The sequence below is a fragment of the Zalophus californianus genome, chromosome 3 (assembly GCF_009762305.2).
Source record: "Zalophus californianus isolate mZalCal1 chromosome 3, mZalCal1.pri.v2, whole genome shotgun sequence".
In the NCBI taxonomy this organism is placed as follows: domain Eukaryota; kingdom Metazoa; phylum Chordata; class Mammalia; order Carnivora; family Otariidae; genus Zalophus; species Zalophus californianus.
The window spans coordinates 92,182,264-92,204,207 of record NC_045597.1 but is presented as its reverse complement, the minus strand read 5'-3'; the positions used below and the strand labels follow the sequence as shown (position 1 = coordinate 92,204,207).

Genomic DNA, 21,944 nt, shown 5'->3' with positions numbered 1-21,944 from the left:
GAAGTTAGGGCAAGAAGGCCCTCAGAGGGGCGCCTGGGTGGCTCAGTCGGTTCAGCGTCTGCCTTCGGCTCAGGTCATGATCCCAGGGTCCTGGGATCGAGTCCTGCATCGGGCTCCCCGTTCGGCAGGGAGCCTACTTCTCCCTCCGCTGCTCTCCCTGCTTGTGCTCTCTCTGTCTCAAATAAATAAATGAAATCTTAAAAAAAAAAAAAAAAGAAGAAGGACCTCAGAGATTGGCTAACTCAATCCCTTCTTTCCCTGATCCAAATGCCCAGGCTCAGAGAGGAGGAAGGGGCTGGACCGCAGCCACCAGCGAGTTCCTGCACGGCCAGAGGAGGACCCAGATCCCTGACTTCCTCCCCACGTCTCCCGTCCCCACCACCACTGGGGCCCTGGCTTTGTGCCCTGCTTGTCAACTGCATTTCCTGGGAAGGAAACAAATTAATCAAGCAAGAAAAGAAATAAAAGTCAATGCCTTTCATTTACAGAGTACAGTTTCCAAATAAGAAAGATGAGTTACTAAGAAATATTTCCATTGTACAAACACTGGAACTAAGATAATAAGTAGCTAATATTGTTTGGAAAAAAGGGCATGCTGAGGGCAAAGACTGGAGATAGAAGCAGGGAGACGGGGGCACTCGGAAGGGGCACCCACTGCAGCATAGATGGTTTGCATGTGGCTGGTATCATCGATCGTTGAATCTGAGACACCTGTGGATTGTAAGACTACCATTTTATGTGCTGTGAAGAAAGAGAACATTCTGGGGGCGCCTGGATGGCTCAGTCGGTTAAGCGTGTGACTTCTCCTCAGGTCCTGATCTCAGGGTCCTGGGATGGAGCCCTGCTTCGGGCTCCCTGTTCAGCGAGGCGTCTGCTTCTCCCTCTCCCTCCTCCTCCCCTATGCTCATGCTCTGTCTCTCTCTCAGGTAAATTAAAAAAAAAAGAAAAGAAAAGAAAGAGAACACTCTGATGAAGCTTTGACGTAGCGTTGATAATGTCTGTGGTCCAATTCATGGCATGTAGATAGAGCTCCCCAAGGAAGACTGAGAGTAAGGCCAGGGACGGATCAAGGATGCATGGTGAAGGGCTATGGTTAGGAACAGGCCGAGGACTCAAATAGGAGGAACCAGGTATGATACAAATCTGGATGCTAAGCATCCCAGGAGAAGTTTGAGACGGGCTAAAACTCAAAACAAATTTATGGTCTTCTGCGAGCCCGGGTCCTTGTTGCCTTGTTTTCTCCATTCGGATCCTCTTTCTTAACCTTTCCATGAACATCTCAAATACAGAAATTATTGATTAGAGGAATGATGCTTTCAGACCAATCAGCAGCATAAAAGTATGAGGAGGAAAATAAAAAGAACATCCTATAGGATAGTGTCAAATTTTTATAAAGCAGAGCAAAAGATGAAGAGGGAACTGATTTGTAATTTCCAGAAGTTTTAGTGCTGGAAACATCTTGCTCTAAAAAGAAACAAAAGTGTAATGAAGAGAAAGACGGAACTAGGCTAAACTGGGTTTGAATCTTGACTCCAAACTGAAAGCCAGACTCTTTAAGCAGAGTTACTGTCCCAGGACAAATAGGCTTTGAGGACAACTGGAGGGCTTTGCGCTTCCTCCCCTTGGCTCCATCATATGGGAGGGGGGTGTCGAGTTACCTCTGACGAGGGGACCGCTTTAGCCTGCCTGGACTCTTCCTGAAGCCAATGGGCCATCCCAGACTGCATCTTACCGGACCTGTCCAGCAGCATGAGACCCAGACGGTCACTCTCTCTCCCTGATAACACTTTTTTCTCCTGACACTGGGAACCCCTTCGCCCTGGTTTCCTTCCACCTCTCTATTTCTCCTTCTTTTGCTGGTTCCTACTTGCTGCCCTGGTCACTAAAACACTGGAACGTCCCAGGGCACTGGTTCCTGTGAAAGCCTATTTAGTCGCAGGGCTGTAGCCTGCATTTCTCTCTCCAGCTCAGAACTTCCCTCTGGACTTCAGATATGGATCTCCACCTGGATGTCTCATAGGCACCTCTAACTCCTCATGTCTCAGGTGTAACTCCTGAGCACCACCCTTCCGTCAAACATCTTCTTCGTTTCAGTTAACGCCTCTCTGTTCTTCCCTTGGCAAACCTGACTCCTTTCTATTTCTCTTGCACCCATATCAAAATTATCAGCAGATCTTTGTTGGCCACCTTGAAAACATATCCAGAATGTGGACACTTCTTTGCTTCTATCACCCTGGTCCAACCAGCACGGACACCCACGGGATTACTGCAATAGCATCATCTTCCTCCTGTGTGTTTTCACAGGTTCGTTCTCAGTACAGCAGTGATCCTTTTAAATGTAAATCCACCGGTGCTCCCCATCTCACTCACAGTCAGACAATGGTTTGCAATGGCCTCCCTGGCCCTGCCCCCTCTGGCATCTCTTTACTTTCCCTCTTGGCTAGAACCTTCATCTCCCACCACTTCCCTCTGCCAACTCTGCCCCAGCTACATTGATCTTTCGGATTCTGGAATAATCCCACCTCTGGGCCTTTGCACTTGCTGTTCCCTCTGCCTGAAAAGCTTTTCCTTCAAGATCTGCAGGGCTCACTCCCTCCCCTCCTCAAGCGGTCTCTGTTCAGATGCCATACTCAAAGTGAGGCCTTCTGGACCACCCACTTCAAGAGGCAGCCCCTCTTCCACCCCTAGAAGTCCCTGTCCCCTTTTCTTATTTAATGTTTGATTTTTCTCTACAGCATTTAGCATTTTCTGCCACAGTATATATTTCTTTGACTTCTTTGAGAATTGCTTCTCTTGCAGTATTGCAAGAATGTAAGCTGCGTGAGGCAGGGATTTTTGTTCACTGTTAATCCCCAGTGCCGGACACGTAGCAGGTGCTAACATGCATGTTTTGAATGGATGAATTAATGAAACAAATAGGGTGTATCAGCATTGTCTCAGTCACTGGGGATATAACTACGAACAAGACAAAGCTCCTGCCCCTAGAAATGTGGGTACTTGGGGTAGAGTGGGGATACACAATAAATTAGAAAAGGAGTACTCTTGATCTCGATGTTGTGAGTTCAAGCCCCGCATAGAGCTTACTTAAAAACAAACAAATAAGTAAAACTAGAGTTAGAAGAGGAGTTAAAACAGATGATGGATCTCTTTCTTCAAGTGATCCGATGGCCCTCCAGGGATTGAGAAGCTGGGGAGATCAGCAGCTGCGGGTGGGGTGGGGGAGCACCTCTCGAGCTGAGCACATGGCCGGAGGGCTGGAGCCCGGTGAGCGCTGAGCAGGCAAGGACAGAGACTGACTTTTGGGATCTTTTGAGTTCTTGTAGCTTTTTATACATTACCTCTTCAGGTAACCAATTACATGGAAAAAATAAAAGGAAAAAGTCACCAGACGATCACAAATAATGAGCCAGGTGAGCAATTTTTGCCTTTATATGGCATCTGGAGACATAGCAGGTGTGTGGACTTCTGCTATGTCCAGAAGTAAGCTTCTACCTTAACATCAAATGAGATAACTGGCTAAGTACAAATTTGCAAGGTAAGAAACGGATACACAATTTGCATTTACTAAACTACTTGCTTGCATTTTTTATTATGCCAGGCATGCACTGGCAGTGATATATTTTTTTTAAAAGCTAATTAGGAGAAAACACCACAGTCTTTATCATCTAACTGTTAAATCAGAAATAGAAGAAATTGACACATTCCTGCAGAAGAAAAAAATTGCCTGTGATTATCCTGTATCAGTGCCAAAAACATCTGAAGTTTCTCTTTTAGATGGACCATTAGGGTGTGGTCCTTGGTTCTTCTTGCAAAGGTCTGCTTCCCCCCAAACCAACACTACAGCACTTCCCTTTGGAATACTCAAATCCCAGAAGAACCTGTGAATGAAGCTGCCGGACAACAGCAGCATTACTCATGGCACATTTGCTACGGAAACTATGTTTGGCAAGTATCAAATGTCTGAATTTCTTTTCCTGGGCATCGTGGAGTTGACAGGACTTATTTATAATAGGCGAGATTCTAAAATTGGCCACTTATCAACACAGAAAAGTAATTTCCATAATACTGCTGCAAATTCATGTCCTTTTTTTTAAAGATTTTATTTATTTATTTGACAGAGAGAGACAGCGAGAGAGCGAGCACAAGCAGGGGGAGTGGGAGAGGGAGAAGCAGGCTCCCCGCTGAGCAGGGAGCCCGATGTGGGGCTCGATCCCCTCAGCCACTCAGGCATCCCGGTTTTGTTTGTTTTTAAGAGGAAAAAGGCCAGAAATATATCACCCTAAGGTATAATTTGAAAAATATTTCAAAATGCTGAGATTTACTAATTGAAATAGGAAAACGAGGGCACCTGGGTGGCTCAGTTGGTTAAGCATCTGCCTTCAGTTCAAGTCATGATCCTGGAGTCCTGGGATCAAGCCCCACATGGGTCTCCCTGCTCATCAGGGAGTCTGCTTCTCCCTCTGCCCTCACCCCGCTCATGCTCTCTCTCGCTCTCTCTCAAATAAATAAATAAAATCTTAAAAAAAAGAAATAAGAAAATGCCTCATATTCTAAATCCAGTATTTACTTCATGCTTATAATTCCGGCCTCATGAACAAAAAATAAAACCTGGGTGCCTCAGTCAGTTAAGCATCCAACTCTTGATTTCAGCTCAGGTCATGATTTCAGAGTGGTGAGATACCAGCCCCATATTGGGCTCCCACTCAGCGTGGAGTTGGCTTGAGATTCTCTCTCAAATAAATGAATGAATGAATGAATAAATAAATAAATAACCTAAATGAGCACAGAGAGTAGAAAACAGGAAATACTCCACATGCCATGGGCTAAAGATTGTGTTTAAGAGTAAGGCAAAGCTCTCTTGCATGAAATTTATTTTTTAAATAGAGCCATCTGATTCTCATTTACACTGTGGAACAGCAAATTATAAAACTATTTGCCCACAAATTACCCTAAGCCATGCTTATTCATAACTTCATGCAATTTCATAAGCTAAAAACTTTCATGGGTCACCCATCAGTATGTTGTGTGGCTGGTGATGTGAAATCCTCTAGCAAATATATTTTTCAACACTAACCAATTGCCCAAAGGACATTACTAACACCCCATTGTTTAAGGGTCATTTGATAGTGGCAGTTTGTGTTCTCTAATTGTCTAGAAATTGGTGGTGGTATGTCTGCGATAAAAGGATGTTTCTCAGGGTGGTCTTTAAAAAAAAATGCTGGGGCACTTGGGGGCTCAGTGGGTTAAGCGTCTGCCTTCGGCTCAGGTCATGATCCCAGGGTCCTGGGATCGCAGCCCCCCATTGGGCTCCCTGCTCAGTGGGGATCCTGCTTCTCCCTCTCCCTCTGCCTCACCTTCGCCCCTGCTCGTGCTCTCTCTCTCTCACTGGGCTCTCTTTCTCTCTCTCAAATAAATAAAATATTTTAAAAATTCCCTTTAATAATCTTGCATTTTTGTCAGTCCCTTTACATGAGTTTTTAAGTGTCTGAGATCTATCGCCACCTAGTGTTTCGTGGCTTTCACTTTTTTTTTTTTTTTTTTTTTAAGATTTTATTTGTCAGAGAGAGAGAGAGGAGCACAAGCTGGGGAGAGGGAGAAGCAGACTTCCCGCCGAGCCGGGAGCGGGATTCGGGGCTCGGTCCCAGGACGCTGGGAATCGACCTGAGCCAAAGGCAGACGCTTAATGACTGAGCCACCCAGGCGCCCATTGCAGGCGCCCATTGTTGCTTTTATTTTATTTATTTTTTTATTTTTTTAAGATTTGTTTATATATTTTGAGAGAGTGAGAATGAGAGAGAGTACATGAGAGGGGGGAGGGTTAGAGGGAGAAGCAGGCTCACTCGCTGAGCGGGGAGCCCGATGTGGGACTCGATCCCGGGACTCCAGGATCATGACCTGACGCTTAACCAACTGAGCCACCCAGGCGCCCCGTTGCTTTTACTTTAAAGCCGGCCACAGGACCGCCTTCGGCTCGGGTCATGATCCTGGAGTCCCGGAATCGAGTCCCGCATCGGGCTCCCTGCTCAGCGGGGAGTCTGCTTCTCCCTCTGACCTTCCTCCCTCTCATGCTCCCTCTCTACCATTCTCTCTCAATAAATAAATAAATAAATAAATCCTAAAGCCGGCCATAGAACAGACCCCCGATTTGCCTCCTCCCACAACGGCCCCAATGCCCCATTTCTGCCTCCCTTTCAAAAAGTCAGCAGGCCTCGTGGTGTTTGCCCCTCTCCATTTTTCCACTGCCACTCACAATGTAGCATTCACGCTCAGCTTGTGGGAGGGGAACTTGAAGGGCTTGAGTCCACGTTGTTAATCTGCTCACCATATACAATCTTTGGACAAGTTATGTACACTCTCTGGGCTTTCATTTTCCTCTCTTTTAGACTGAAAAGAAATATCTACTTCATAGGTTTTTTTCTGATTAAATAGGCTAATATATTTAAAAGGCTTACCACAATCTGACACATGGAAATATTGAGGAAATATTAAGTATTATCACATGCCTCACATTATGTTGAAAATAGTCTATATTATAGTTTCCATTTTATGGTCAGAAGGGCAGAAGTTGGGTTGCCTAGGACAATTTGAGCTGATTGTTTTGACAGGTCTATTTTGGATAAAAAGTTCTTTGAAAATATTTTCGCCCAGCCTGTACCTTGTCTTCTCATTTTTTTTTTAAAGATTTTTAAATTTTATTTGAGAGGCAGAGGGAGAAGCAGGCTCCGTGCTGAACAGGGAGCCTGATGTGGGGCTCGATCCCAGGACCCCTGGATCATGACCGGAACTGAAGGCAGATGCTTAACTGACTGAGCCACCCACGAACCCTCTCATTTTCTTAACACTAATTTAACTAAAGAGTAAATTCCAATTTTGATGAAGTCCAATTTATCAGTTTTTTTCTTTTATGGGTCATGCTTCTGGTGTCATGTCTAAGAACCCTGTGCCTAACACCAGGTCATAAAGCTTTTGTCCTATGTTTTCTTCTAAAAATTATTTAGTTTTATGTTGTACAAAGTTTAAGTTTATGCTCCATTTTGAATTTTTGCAGGAAGTGTGAATTTAGTTTCCTATCATCAAGGTCATTTATTTGCAAATGTTCATTTGTTAACGTTGATCTGGAATGAGATTTTATCTATTTCATTTTTCAAAAAAAGTTCATTTTTAAGTACTCTCTGACTCGCATTTTGCGTAAAGAAATTGGAAAACCTTCCTGGTTGGTCCTGGCCTGGTGCCTCCCACATGTGGGCTGTATCCCATACCCACTGAAACCGCACAGCTTGAACTTCATGGCTGCAGCAGCTGGAAAGAGGGAAGGGTCGTGAAGAGAAAAAAGCACAGCTGGAGCCTCACTGCAGAAGAGGAGCAATGCTGTGCTGTCTCATTTGATAAAATAACCTGCGCTCCACCGTGAGCCGAAGTATGACAGAAGTCCACATTGCTTGTTTTGACACAATGGGTACGAACTGGTAATAAAAACACATAAAATTCGAGGCACCCCAAAAGCACGCGGCACTCAAAGTACGTCGAGCTGAGACTGCGTCACTGCAGTTTGTGGTGGTCCTGGGCCGTGCTGAGCAGAGGACCGCAGATGGTCTGCATCATGCTAAACTCTGGCAGCACAAAAGCAGCCATATGCAACCTGTAAATAAATGTGACAGTGCCCCAATAAACCCGTATGTAGAAACACTAAGCTTTGCATTTCATAATTTTTCATTTGCTATGAATTTTGATTTTTCAAACGTTTAAACATGTTAAAATCACACCACGCAGAGCAGACTTGGTCCGCAGGACAGTGAGCCACTCTGTGGTCCACAGGATGCCCCATGACATAGTTCAGTTTGGGCCACGCGATTATTTCTGCCTATGTAGTGAAAAAAAAATCATATATACTCAAAACTATACACACACACTTCTGGGTTAAAGGATAGCAGCCGCCTGCATCAGTCACTGCATGGGGGTCGACTGCTCTGGGTCACCTAACCTGGGTCAGTCCTGGAACAAGAGATGGCCTTTGTGGCAGGACAGCGAGGGTTTGGAATTCCTATGAACACAGCCCATCTGGATTTCCAGCTCATGCCACTGATCAGCCAGGGTTCCAGTTTCCAGTCACGGTGACCAGTTGCCTTGGACATGGTCACACTCTATCCCAAATACTGCCGGCAACAGAAAAGCTCCTTTCACTGGTTTGTCCACTTGCTCCCCTCTCTATGGCAAATATGCAGTCTGAAAGGTCAGACTCTAACCGAACCTTGGCTGTGCATTCATTCCTTTTTTCCTTTAGTTCTTTGCTGATTACATATAATAGCAACACACACTTTTGCTTCCACATACTCAATTGTTTATCTTCCCATTAAAAAAATGCATTTTTTACAGTCATGGTCATACTTATTGTAGTTTTGAATTGTACCCTCTTTTTACCTTATTTGCTCCTATCACTACAAAATTTTAGCATTTTACTGGCAGAGACTTTCCACTCAATTCATCTGGTTTTACTACAAAATCTGAAAATCAAAATCACAATCAAAATCACACATTAATGAATTTTCTTGAAGACCCTAATCCACAGGAAGATACTCTTTTAACCACAGAATTTCAGCTCTATTTCTTACAAAAAATACCCATAGCCATGACATGCTAAAGATGGATTCATCCCCACCCCCTGCCCAGCTCCCGGGCACATTTAAAACATAATTTACACATTAAGTGATGAATGGTACCACGCCTAAATGGGGCGGACGGGCAGCAGGCTGGGAAGAAGGAAATATTCAACTCATCTTGCTACGTATACATGTGAGTTTGAGTGCATATGCCCTTTGGAGAGAGAAATGTGAAGCCGCAACGACATACTTCCCTGGTGCTTTCCCAGAAGGGGAAACTAGAGGGACATCCAGACCCAAAGTGGAGAAATGGTTCAAAAAGGTAAAGTTGTTATTCACTCAACAAACACACACTGGGCATATTTTTTTAAAGATTTTTTTTATTTGCCAGAGAGAGCGCCCAAGGGAGAGAGGCAGAGGGAGAGGGAGAAGCAGGCTCCCTGCTGGGCAGAGAGCCCGACATGGGACTCGATCCCAGCATCCTGGGATCATGACCTGAACCGAAGGCAGATGCTTCACCGACTGAGCCACCCAGGCGGCCCCATACTGGACATATTCTATATCAGGTACCATTCTAGAGGTAAAATTTGCTTTCTGCACTTTCTGCTCTTACTACACTTGAAACAAATTCTCATTTACATTTTATATCAGGACACGTAGTCTAGTACCTCATTATTAAAGATTTAACAAATACTGGAGGAAAAAATGTTCCATGGCAATGGGCATTTTTAATAAATCTGGATTAGCTAAACGAAAACACATTTCAAGGGTATTAGAAATTTTAAAATAGCTGAGAAGCAAAAAAACCTATTTTACTTCAAGACACGAAAGTCCTTACAATGGAATATTACTGAGCCATAAAAAAGAACAAAATCCGGCCATCTGCAACATGGATGGAGTATTATGCTAAGCGAAATGTCAAAGAGACTGACAAAGACAAATACCACATGATTTCACTCATGTGTGTAATTTAAGAAACAAATGAGCAAAGAAAGAAGAGGCAAACCAAGAAACAGACTCTTAACAGTAAGAGAACAAACCAATGGTTACCAGGGGGAGGCAGTGAGGTGATGGGAGGAGTTAAGTGATGGGGATTAGGGAGGGCACTTGTGGTAAGCACCAGGTGCTGTACGGAAGTGTTGAATTACTGCATTGTACACCTGAAACTAATATAACACTGTATGTTATACACTGGAATTTAAATAAAAACAAAAAAAAAGACCTCCAAGTCCCACCTGCATATGAATGAATTACAGAAAAAGTTTATTTGCTGGTCACTGATTTCTTGAAATACAATTCCACATCCATGATACAGACACAAAATGACGGTTATTAAATCTTGCTAACCCACCAAAACCTAACTTAACATGGTGAAAGTGATCACATATACTTCTCTCCCTTCAGGTAATGTAACTTCGTTTCAAGCACACGACTGAAGTGCCCTTATGGGTTAAAGATGCACACCTAACAAACCATGTAGGTCGTCAAGCAAGATTTTATTTTATTTGATGGTAACAATGAAACCTGCAGTAAATGGTGACTTTCCTATCCAGGCAGAGTAACTAAAGACAGCTATGAAATCTGCACAGAAAACTAGAGACCAGGCCAAAGAGGCAGCGTTCGCCGGACTCCTGCAGGCCAGGCACCCACGCGTCTCAGCAAGGGCAGGTCAGCCAGCTGCAACCACTTTCCCTACTGACTTGAACTGACAGTTTGTCCTCCGAGAATCTTGTCAACAGTTGCACTCCACTGCATCTAGTTAAATACAAAGAATTACCCCTCACACTAAAATCGCATTTTTCAGAATCACTGATTGCTTTTTCTTCGTCTTTTTTTCCTCGAACGTGTAGGTGTTTGAGTCTCTTGTGTTTCTTCTTTCACACCAGGTACGGGTTGTTTGAAAACTATTTCGTTATCTTGATCATCAACGTTCATTTTAGCCACTTCAGATTTTCGTTTCTCCAAAAACGTTGGCGTGCAAACTGGTGTGGGGCCCTGGATTTAACAAATAAAAGATTGTAGTACAGAAATATAGGAAGGTTTCAGGAATGAGTTTACCTCTCCTCTCCCCCATACCACCTGCCCTGTATTTTTATAAGTTGCCCTGTGTTATTTTAGGCTTGCTTACCCTTTTCGGTGATGCAGCTGCACATAATAGGCTCCATTATAGGCCATTAGGTAGAAAACTAGACTTACATTTATAAAGATAGTGGCTTCATTTCTCCCTACTGACTTAGTCACTGAAAGGTAAACAATGCAATAAACTCACAATAACTTTTGCTAACCTCACTGTATCTGCTAAATCACCAGTAAGGATTTACCAAAACAATCACAAGGTGAAATGTGAAATTTTAGTAAAGTGACAGCAGCACGAACTGCTTTTCCTTTTTTAAAAAATCTTTATTGGAGCACCTGGGTGGCTAAGTTAAGCGTCTGCCTTTGGCTCAGGTCGTGATCCCAGGATTCTGGGATCAAGCCCCACATTGGGCTTCCTGCTCAGTGTGGGGGTCTGCTTTTCCCTCTCCCTCTGCCCCTCCCCACAACTTGTGTTCTCTCTCTCAAATAAATAAAATCTTTTTAAAAAATTATTTACTCATTTATTTTAAAAGTAATCTCTATAACCAACATGGGGCTCAAACTCATGATCCTGAGATTAAGAGTCGCACACTCCACCGACTAAGCCAGCCAGGTGCCCCTGCTCTTCCTCCTTCAATCATTTCTAGAATACCTCATTTCCAGAATATTGAAGACAATTTTACCTGGCTCTCCACAGTCTTCTCAGGAGTGGTAGGAGTACGTGAAGCCTTTTTCTTCTTCTTTTTCTTTGATAAGACCTTCAATAAATTTTAAGGGACTTCATCAGTCTGCATATTTATCAGCAATAGTAGTCCTGAATATATTTCCCCATTTATCTTTCCCTACTACCTGGCATGTGATACGACAAATAGATACAAATAAATAAAATTTTACCTGGCTATTTGCAGATTTCTGAAGCCCAGTATTTGAAGCATTTCTTTTGTCCTTTTTATGTAAAATCTTAAATAAACATAAAGAAATAAACTGGTAGTCTCACACATTTACATTTTTAACTTACCATTAGAGCCTTACACATATTATCAGTAAATCGTCCCCAAATGACACAGCATTTCAATTAGAGGGGCCTCCAACTAAGGAATGGCCACAGGCTGTAGAGGTTGAAGTGGGGCCAAAACCTGGAGCTGGCCACACAGAAAGCTGAATCAGATATGTGAACTAGAAGACTGTGAAAAGGCAGGCCCCAATCTGGCCAAATTCAGGATTAGATCATGAAGCAGTGCCGCTTTCGACAAAGCAGTGAATGGGCTACTGGAGAGGCATTTCTCACATGCCTGTTTTCTAGCCTCACTGTCCCAGCTCCCCCGTGGTTCCCAGAGGTACCAGGGCCTGTTCTTTTAACACCTACTGAGAAAGAGTGTGTTTGGGATTTGGGCAAAAAATTAACAACCAGGAACTGGGCCCAGGGAGGGTAACTCAGTCTTCCAGGTGCTGGAAAACCAACTGAGCCACCCAGGCACCCCGAGCTAATCCCTTTCAAGAGTTTCCTCTTCTGTATGATGGAGATAATAGGATCTGCTCTAACAAATTTTAGAAAGGACTTACAATGCAGAGGCGCCTGGGTAGCTCATTGGTTAAGTGTCTGCCTTCAGCTCAGGTCATGATCTTGGGGTCCTGAGACTGAGCCCCATGTCGGGCTCCCTGCTCAGCAGGGCGTCTGCTTCCCCCCCCACCCCACAACTTGTGTGCACTCTTTAATAATAAAGAAATAAATAAAATCTTTAGGGGGAAAAAAGAACCTACAATGCAATGTTTCAAAAACATGATAAAACTGGGCTGGACACTTTATGTATAAAACCCACGTTATAACTAATGAGGTATAAAGCCCACCCCCAAGAAAAAATACAAAAAACATTTTGTGAAGGCATATTTACCAGTGAAGGAAAATCATAATCAATTCCTTTTTTAGCTAATTTCTTCCTGAGTAATTTTTCCTTCTTTTTAAATCGCTCCTCCATCTGTAGCTTTTGAAGAAGGGTCCGATTCTGATTATACCGTTTCACTGCTGGGTATGATGGCTTTTTAAATGGAACATGCCACTCTCTAAAAAGTTCTTCGTGTACTTTTTCGGGTGGTATAAAATGACCTGTATTTAAAAGAAAGAAGTTTTCTACCAAGTGGGAGGGAGAAGATTTCAATGTTTCCACCAGTGTCATTCCCACATCATAATCAAGATGACGTCTCCCATTTTACATGGAGAAGACAAAACAATAAAGTAGGAACCTAAAGGAAAGGCATACAGCCAACAATTATTAAATAGCTATTGATTAAATGCTAAGAATTGTTCCAGGAGCTAGAAATATGTAAGTGAACAAGATGAGTCGTATAAAGGAATGTCTTGGTGGCGTCAAGTCTTTGGGGTTCCTGAAGCTACCAGAATCTCAGGCTGTGCGACCTGCTGTAGCACAAGGAAATCACTTTCCACCTCATCTCCTCTGCGTCTCTCTCCAGGACTCAGCCAGCTTACCGCTTATCTCCAGCTCTCTGCTTAAGGGCCCTTTTCAGGTTTGGAAGAACACTGGAACAATATGCAAGGCAAGCCAAAACTCTTGGCATCAGCCCTCAACCAATGAAGGATAGGGAGTTGATAGATAAATACCCTAGTTCCCCTGCCTGTCAGTCGGAATAATTCTGTCTTCCCGTGTTACCCAGCAGGATGGAGCCCAGCTGCCTGAGAAGTAATGTGCTTGCTAACACACCCTCAGTGACTTCCTTCTCTCACTTCTCTACTCCCTACCAGTATTTTCCTGGGCTCACCTCCGATATATACTACTTCCATTCAAAAAAATAAAAAAAGACAATGTGGCTAATCTTCTATTTGAACTCGTTATCAGAGTTCAGAACTTTTTCTGTGATCTTTCAAAGTCAGGCACAGCACAGCACTGATCCTACCCATGTGGTCCCCTGACACATTTTATATTTGGCCCATTTCCTCTTGGAAAGAACCATGCGTTCTATGTGTGAAATGAACCCGTGACCTCATGAGGCCACTGGGATTCTCTCTCATGGCAACAGGAACTGAGAGAGAGAGACAGAGAGAGAGACAGAGAGACAGAGAGAGACAGAGAGAGAGAGACAGAGACAGAGAGAGAGAGAGAGAGAGAGAGAGAGAGAGAGAGAGGGGCTACTTGGGCAGCTCATCAGCTACATGAACAGATGTGTGTGGCTTGAGCACTTGGTATGGTCCACACTCTACCATCAGCACAGAAAAGCCAAAGTTAACTCTGCCTCCGGAGGCACAGAGCTCCAGACAGGGATGCTCTGGGAACGCAAAGTGGGCAGCTCCACTTTCTGCAGGATGAACTGATCTGGTGTTGTCTCCCCTCTACTCCTTACGGTTTCTCCCGTGAAAGAGTTGCAGCCAATGTCATTTAGATGGACTCTCAAACGGGATTTCCTGCCTTTAATGTTATCCTATCTAGAATCTATTTGTGGCTTCCCACTGCCCTCAGGATATATTCTAAACTCCCAGATTTTTAAGGCTTTCAGTAACCTGACCTCCTCTCATCTCTTGCTGTTCTCCTGACATTCCTTCACAGGCACGTAAGCACTGTTAGTCACCTCTCGGTTTGCACTTGCTGTCCCATCAAGCCAGGGATGGTAATTCCTTTCCCCTGGCTCACTCCTACCTAATCTTCAGGTTTCAACTTAAATGATACTTCCTCAGGGAAGCCTTCTGTAGCCCATTAGGGATGGGTCAGCTGCTCTTCCAATGTAGTAACTTGTCTCAATTCTTAGCATAAAAACAGCTCTCACTCTGGAAGATTTTAAAATTCCAGCCGGAATCAGCCTAGAAAATGCACTCATATCCTTGCACTTAAATATTTAAGAGAATCATCCCAGAGCCAAGTAGCTAAGCACTTTGTATTTCACAGCACAGCCACCCACCAGCAGCAGGCATGCACCACGCAATCCCACCGGTAAGAGAAAAGCACTTACACTTTAAGAGTCTTTCACCAAAAAGGTAGTTGTTCATTGTATCAGCAACTATCTTGGCAACATCTTCAGATGCAAACTCCACAAAGGCATAGCCTTTACTATTACCAGTCTGTAACGGAAAACCCGACAAGAAAAAGTAGAATGATTAAATTCTAACTGGTCATGAAAGTCCTAAAATGCCATTAATTTAAATAATGTAAATTAGCCCAAGTAACATTACAACACCCTTAATTCTAACTTCAATGCACAGTGCAGGGACTCTTACGGGAAGAGAGAAGATCCGGGGTGCCTGGCTGTCAGTAGAGCGTGCAACTCTTGATCTCAGGATTGTGAGTTTGAGCTCCACACTGGGTGTAGAGATTACGTGAAAATGAAATATATTAGAAAGTAAAGATCCAAAATAGTCGGAACATGCCACTGATTTTGAGGTATTCCTAGAATTTTTATTACCTGACAAATACATTACTACTGCAGCTGGAATTTACCACATGAAGGAAATCTGGTAAGGCCCACAGTCCTTTACTCATTACCAATTTCATTGATAGTCACTTTATTCATGTATTAACAATGCCCAGCGGATAGGGTGATGTTTTGCAAAGAATGCAGATAAATCTAACTCTCACTTTATACATAAGAACTGGGAAGAAACTAACTCCTCACTATTGCCAAGCTAATCAATAAAATAGTGTGTTCATTTTCATGTTTACTAATGACTGATCATCTTCCTAACTGATGGTAAAGGGATGCTGCCAACATCTTATGAAATGCACGTCCCAGGTTCCTGCCCTCAGCACCACAATATAAAGTGAATTTTCTCACCTGTCTTAGTAACAAGAGCATGGGTTTTAGTGTAGAAAATGCCCAGGTTTGGATCCTAGCTGTGACAGGTAAGTAACATTATACCTCAGTTTTTCATTCTATTAAATGGGGACAAAATAACCACTCTCACAGGGTTGCTATGAAGAAATAATTCATAAGCACTCCACACAAAGTCTGTCAAGGATGCAAATGTTCCTGTAGGGTGGCAGAATATGCCATCCCCAAATATGCTATGTTGGCATAAGGATTATGTTGAGCTGAAAGCAACTGGGAAGTAGTAGATAACAAAAAAAAGCCCTTCACCCCCCACCATTTGCCTAAAAGCAGGACATAAATTTACAGGGTCCCAGCCAGAGAACCTAGGAGGGTAGAAAAAAACAAATCTTTCTGCCCTTACAGTTCTAATTATTAGTAACAATAGGAATATTTCACAATTATGCATTAACCATATCTTTGGATATGGATCAAAACTGGTGATACAATTATGGAAAGAGGAAACCACTCAATGACCAGGAGGCTCATTTCTAGCACCGGCAATGACACTAACTAGAAACTTGGACATGCCCTTTATTTAGTTATCTGCCACAAGAGGATTCTGGTAAAAATTTGTTATGTCCAAAAATTCTTTATAATCCTATCTCTTAATAGGGAGGGGAAAGACGGTGGAGTGGAAGAGACATGCTCCGATATTCAACTTACTGTACCACATTATCAACTGACATAAGCCTTCTGAAAAGGGATTTGAAAATACACATCAAGTGACTAAAACAAAGAAACAAAAAACCGAAACTAAAAAAGCCAGGACCGCCTGCTGGCTCAGTTGATAGAGCATGTGACTCTTGATCTCAGGAATTGTGAGTCTGAGCCCCACGTTGGGTATAGAGAGTAAAAAAAAAAAAAGGAAAAAGAAAAAAAAGGAAGCCAAACACTTTTATCTATCTTACCTAGTAATCCCAGAATGTTGGATGGAAATACTGAGCAAACAGTCAAAATTGGGGTGAGTGGGGGGGAAACGGCACCTTTATTATGCAACAACAATGCTGGAAATGCTAAATTTTAGTGCATCTCCTTAAGGAGCAAGCTTCCTATAAGACAACTGACCTGAACTCTTCAAAAAAGCTAATGTCAAGAAAAGCAAAACATGGGGTGCCTGGGTGGCTCAGTCGGTTGAGCGTCTGCCTTCGGCTCAGGTCATGATCCCAGGGTCCTGGGATCGAGCCCCGCATCGGGCCCCCTGCTCTGCGGGAAGCCTGCTTCTCCTTCTCCCACTCCCCCGCTTGTGTTCCCTCTCTGGCTGTGTCTCTCTGTCAAATAAATAAATAAAATCTTTAACAAAAAAAAAAAAAAAAAAAAAAAAGAAAAGCAAAACAATTAAGCAAAAATGGCAAGAAGATTGTTCTAGATATGCTGAAGAGCCAGAACCAAATACAGTGCATGAACCTCGACTAGATTCCAGAATGGGTAGGGAAAAAATAACTAAAGACATTTTGGGACTACTGGGGATGTATGCAGATGAACAGTACATTATAGACTATTATATTGTGGTTATGTAGTAAAATGTCCTATTCTTAAATTTATGATGAAATATTTAAGTGTTAAAGTATTATGACTAACTTTCTTCAAAAGGCTCAGCAAAACAAAAAAGTGTATGTTCTAGAGGACAAGTAGAGAGATGAAGCTAATGTGTCAGGATATTAATAACAAGTAAATCCAGGTGACGGGCAGGGATGTTCATCACACTATTATTTCTACCTGCCTGTAGGCTTGAACATTTTCTAAATATAAAACTGAGGAAAACAATGACTATATTGCAATCTGGGAAAACATTTACATAGTAATATCCCAGAAAAAGCAGGAAAAAGTTCTCAGAAAAGACAACAATAAGGGCAAAACATATGAACAGGCAATTCATAGAAGATGGAGTTCTAATGGCCAACACACACATAATGATACTAAATGTCACAGATTAAGGTAAATACAAAAACCATGAGCATTCTATACTCAGTGACTCTGATGATATTCTGTAAAGCAGTAATTTTCAAACTGAGAATGTGACCCTTAAGAAGACAACAAAATCAATTTAGGGGGTCAGAAAAGCATTAAAAAAAAAACTGAATAGGAAGGTTAAGTATTGCCTCATATGACTTATTTCAATTATGTTTACGTACGTGCGTATGTGTGTGTGCGTGTGCAGGCTTGTACTGTAAAACTTATTTCTTATAGTGGGGGTCCAAAGTCTGAAAAATACTATTCTAGAAAAATATGCCTACACTCACACAAAGAATGCTCCTAGCGGTTGCTAGGAACAGAGAAAAATTGTAAAAGCAAAAACACAAAACCAAAACCCTAATGTTCAATAAGATGGATAAACTTATTAATAAATTCAAGCAAAGGAACATAGTGACAATGAATGCACTAGAATTTCACAGATAAAGTTCTAAACAGATTGTTAATGAAAAAACGGAGTTAAAGAATGATAAAATATAGACTTAAATATACAATGTATATTCATTCATACATGAACACGTAGTAAAAATTTAAAAACACAGAGTAATGAAAAGCACTGGATTCATGAATAGTAATTTCCTGGACATGGGGAGGAAATGAAGATGATTGGGAAGGGTACAAAAGGGACCTCAAGTCTACCTATAATTTATTTCTTAAAGAACAAAGATCTGAAACAAATAATGAGATCAAGTTGATATCTGATAAAAGTGAATGGCGGATTACCAAATAGCCACTAAATACTCCAGCAGACTTTAGGATGTTTAATAATATCTCACCCACATAATTAGCAACCATTATAAATAGACAGATGAAAAAACAAGGGGAGGAATACAGACAAAATGTTATTTTGGTTAGGATGGAAGAGATACCAGGGCATTTTTAATTTAAAATCCTCTTTAATGCTAACATGTTGCTTTGACAACATAACTTAATATCTGATTTTATGACAACTAGCATATGATGGATGCATACCCTATCCCCACATACCAAATCAAATATAAAATTTAACTTTGATAAAATGTGGAAAAATTGTATCAAGAAAAACAGATTCCAACAGTGAGAGGTCTACCGTTACAACCAAAAGTGGATGTCTGCAGGCAAGAAAATAAAGTGGCCACTCCTCTATTTCAGAAACAAACCAGGGCGCCTGGGTGGCTCAGATGGTTGAGCGTCTGCCTTTGGCTCAGGTCATGATCCCAGGGTCCTGGGATCGAGTCCCGCATCGGGCTCCCTGCTCCTTAGGAGCCTGCTTCTCCCTCTGCCTCTCTCTCTCTCATGAATAAATAAATAAAAATCTTAAAAAACAAACAAACCAACCATACAAACTTTTTCTTTATGAGGAGGTAGGTACAATATAACATTTATAAAGGGTTTACTGTATCAGGTATTGTTCTAAGAACTCTACATTTGTTACATTGTTTAATCTTTGATTATATTCTCCTAGGAAGTGGATGGTATTTTATTCGTATTTTACAGACTAGAAAACTGAAACATAGGGAAATTACGTAAATTGTCCAAGGTCACACAACTAGAGACCCATACAGCTAGGGCTCAAACCTAGGTGGCCTGGCTTTAATGCCCTTATTCTTAACTACTCACTATACAAACCTCTGCTATTATAGGGATGCCTGTGACAGAGGCTGATACAAGATGTTCATACTTGCTCCTCAAACAGAAGTTCATGTATACCTACCTGGCTTAGTAGCCACAGAATAAGTATGAATCACTTATCAGGATTATCAATTTAATTTGAGGATTTGGGGCAATTTTAATAGTAAAACTAACATTTACAGTAACACTGACTTTGCTCTTTTCAGTTTCAGGTTCTAAATTTTACCCACCCCCCTTTCTAAAACGAACTGTGACAAACAATAATATATGAACACACTCTGTAAACTATCAAAACTTACATACTTGTAAGGAACAAAGCAATCTAATCTTACCCTTTTACTTCTAGACAGTCTGAATCTTGTAACAGTGCCAAACTGGGAGAAATATGCCCGGATCTGGGTTTCGTAAAGTGCTGGAGGTAAGTGGCCCACATAGATTACTCCAGGAGTCAGTTTTTCTTTCTCCTGTCGCTGAAGACATACAGACCAGGTAAACGCAAATTTTAATTAAAGGAAAAAAAAGAATCACACTGCAACAAAACCTGCAAAACCCTTATCTCTCAGTCCAAGACAAAAGATCAAAAACCTGCCCTGTATTTCCATTTACAGAATAGTAACTGAGAAATTAGCTGTTTAACCTCTGACCTCCCAGGAGGACAACGGTCAAGTGGTGGATTGTCTTAGCCTGTACTGCAGCACCCGGCACCCTGTAAACGCTCAATAACTACACGTTGAATCAGTGGACAGGCAGGTAAATCTCTGAACACATCGTTTTAAATCTTCCGGCCCAACTCCACATAAAAGTACCCTTCAACTTTGCTTGCAGATCACCGTTGACTCACACCCACCTAACCGAACAATTTCAAGACACTGTCCTTCACAATGCCCACCAACCAACCTTTCAGCACCCCACTCATCATACCCTTACCTTCCATAACAAGCACTTTTAACTTTTACAAACATGTATTTTATGCTAAAGAACAAGGCAAATATAAATTGATGACAGAGGCCCTAGTCAGTAAATGGAACTCGGCAAACCTTGCCTTTTAAGAACTCCAAAATCACCAACCAGGAGAACAAACCTCCCAAATTCGGGGGCAAAGCGGAGGAATGGCAGCTCTAACCTGAGGATGATTTGCGGTGTAAGAGTCCATTCCCAACAGCAGGCCCTCCTCTTGCATCACCCGGTTACCTCCCCCGTATTTCCATAGGAGGACCCTAAGGCCTACACGGCCAAACCCCATCTCCCAATCAGCATAACCCTCTCAGTCTCGGGAAGACCCTGGCCTTCAAGCTTGTGAGGTCTGCGGCCCACCCTGGGAGACGCTGGAAATAGCACAGGTGTGAGGAGGGCGAGGGAACAGCACGCGGACCCGTCTGCCCCCTCCTCTCTCAGTCCGACCCGCGGTGGCTGCTCACCTGGGTTGCGCGTCGGCGAGCCTGCGCCACCTCCTTCTGAAATTTGGCCTCTTCCTGCGGGTTCAGCGACAGGAACGGCTTGGCCGGGCCAGCAAAGACCGCCATGGCGACGGCCTCCAAGCCGAAGAGCTCCACGCGGCGCCGCCGGAAACGGCCAGCTCTCAGCTCACCCAAAGCGGAAGTGGAGGCGGGAGACATGCGCGGTGAGGCGCGAGGACGAGGCATAGGGCGCCGGGGGCGGGGCGGAGTCAGGGAGGGGCTGGAGCGAGCTCAGGCGCCCCCTGCTGGCTGGGCACCGCTTGGCCTCGCTCTTGTTCCTGCCGACTGTCTAAACCCGCGAAAGGTTAACTTGCTCATGCTTACCTTGTGGCCAGCCAATTTCAAGGAGAGTTTTAAAAAATAAAGCCCCAGGGTGCCTGGGTGGCTCAGTTGGTTGGGCGACTGCCTTCGGCTCAGGTCATGATCCTGCAGTTCCGGGATCGAGTCCCGCATCGGGCTCCCTACTCAGCGGGGAGTCTGCTTCTCCCTCTGACCCTCTTCCCTCTCGTGCTCTCTCACTCTCTCTCTCTAAAATAAATAAATAAAATTAAAAAAAAATAAAGTCCCAAACAACATCTGTGCCCTTGAGGTCTTGCCAATCATTCTTTATTTATTTTTAATTTTCTTTCTTTCACGCACTCATTTTTTGAGGACTTACTGTGTTCTTGTGTTGCTGCCCTTAGGGAGCTTAGAGATTGGGGAGGTGGAAAATAATGTTTGTGGTGGGCTTGGTGCAATGAGAGATTTAAGAGCCCCGTGGGGTAGAGACATGCTGGGTGACCAAGGAGGGCCCCCCAGAGTGGGTGGTATTTGAGTAGAGGCCTGAAGGCTGTAAGGAGCCATGTGTGAAAACCTGGAAGCTCCCCATGTAGGTAGGGGGGACCCCATGTGCACTGTCCTTAGAGCTGGAAAGAAAGAACCAGCCAGTGTGGTTGGAGCTCAGCCAGTGAGGGGTGAGGGGTGAGGGGAGAGGGCCTGGCTGGAGCTCCAGGTTTGAAGCTTGGGTTTTATTGTAAACACAAGGCAATGTGAGGGTTTTTCTGTTTGTTTTCCTTAAGATTTTATTTATGTATTTGGGAGAGAGAGCACAAGCAGTGGGAGGAGCAAAGGGAGAGGGAAAGGCAGACTCCCTGCTGAGCAGGGAGCTGGACACAGGGTTCGATCCCAGGACCCTGGGATCATGACCTGAGTTGAAGGCAGAGGCTTAACCCACTGAGCCACCCAGGCGCCCCTGTTGTGAGGGTTTTAAGCAAAGAGGGTTTTAAGCAGAGGGCTTTAAGACCTAACCCTCTGAACTTAGGACTGACCTCCTGAACTCAAGAAACTCCTAGAAGCTTCTGGGTGTCGATCTTACTTTTCATCTTTTTTTTTTTTTTTAAGATTTTATTTATGCATTTGACACAGAAAGAGAGATAACGAG

At 43.2% G+C, this 21,944-nt stretch overlaps 1 protein-coding gene across 2 annotated transcripts; it reads right to left on the bottom strand.

Annotated features, from left to right (window-relative positions):
* Positions 1–9,835: 9,835 nt before the first annotated feature.
* NIFK (nucleolar protein interacting with the FHA domain of MKI67) lies at positions 9,836–20,650 on the bottom strand. Of its 2 annotated transcripts, XM_027591468.2 has the most exons (7): positions 20,486–20,650; positions 19,400–19,537; positions 14,631–14,739; positions 12,566–12,777; positions 11,568–11,633; positions 11,357–11,431; positions 9,836–10,592 (listed from the first exon to the last, which is right to left on the bottom strand). In XM_027591468.2, the coding sequence occupies exons 1-7, from the start codon at positions 20,588–20,590 to the stop codon at positions 10,404–10,406; spliced, it is 894 nt and encodes a 297-aa protein (XP_027447269.1). In that variant the 5' UTR covers positions 20,591–20,650; the 3' UTR covers positions 9,836–10,403. The 2 variants fall into 2 exon arrangements, with proteins under 2 accessions (XP_027447269.1, XP_027447270.1); XM_027591469.2 differs by lacking the exon at positions 19,400–19,537.
* Positions 20,651–21,944: the final 1,294 nt, after the last annotated feature.

What these genes read in the sequence shown, in the direction of transcription:
- NIFK (XM_027591468.2), bottom strand. Translation starts at nt 20,590, where the DNA reads ATGGCGGTCTTTGCTGGCCCGGCCAAGCCGTTCCTGTCGCTGAACCCG. An exon ending in GACTGTCTAGAAGTAAAAGG is followed by an intron (nt 14,740 to 19,399) that starts GTAAGATTAGAT and finishes TTTCCGTTACAG; the next exon opens with ACTGGTAATAGTAAAGGCTA. An exon ending in AGAAGACTGTGGAGAGCCAG is followed by an intron (nt 10,593 to 11,356) that starts GTAAAATTGTCT and finishes TGTTAAATCCAG; the next exon opens with GGCCCCACACCAGTTTGCAC.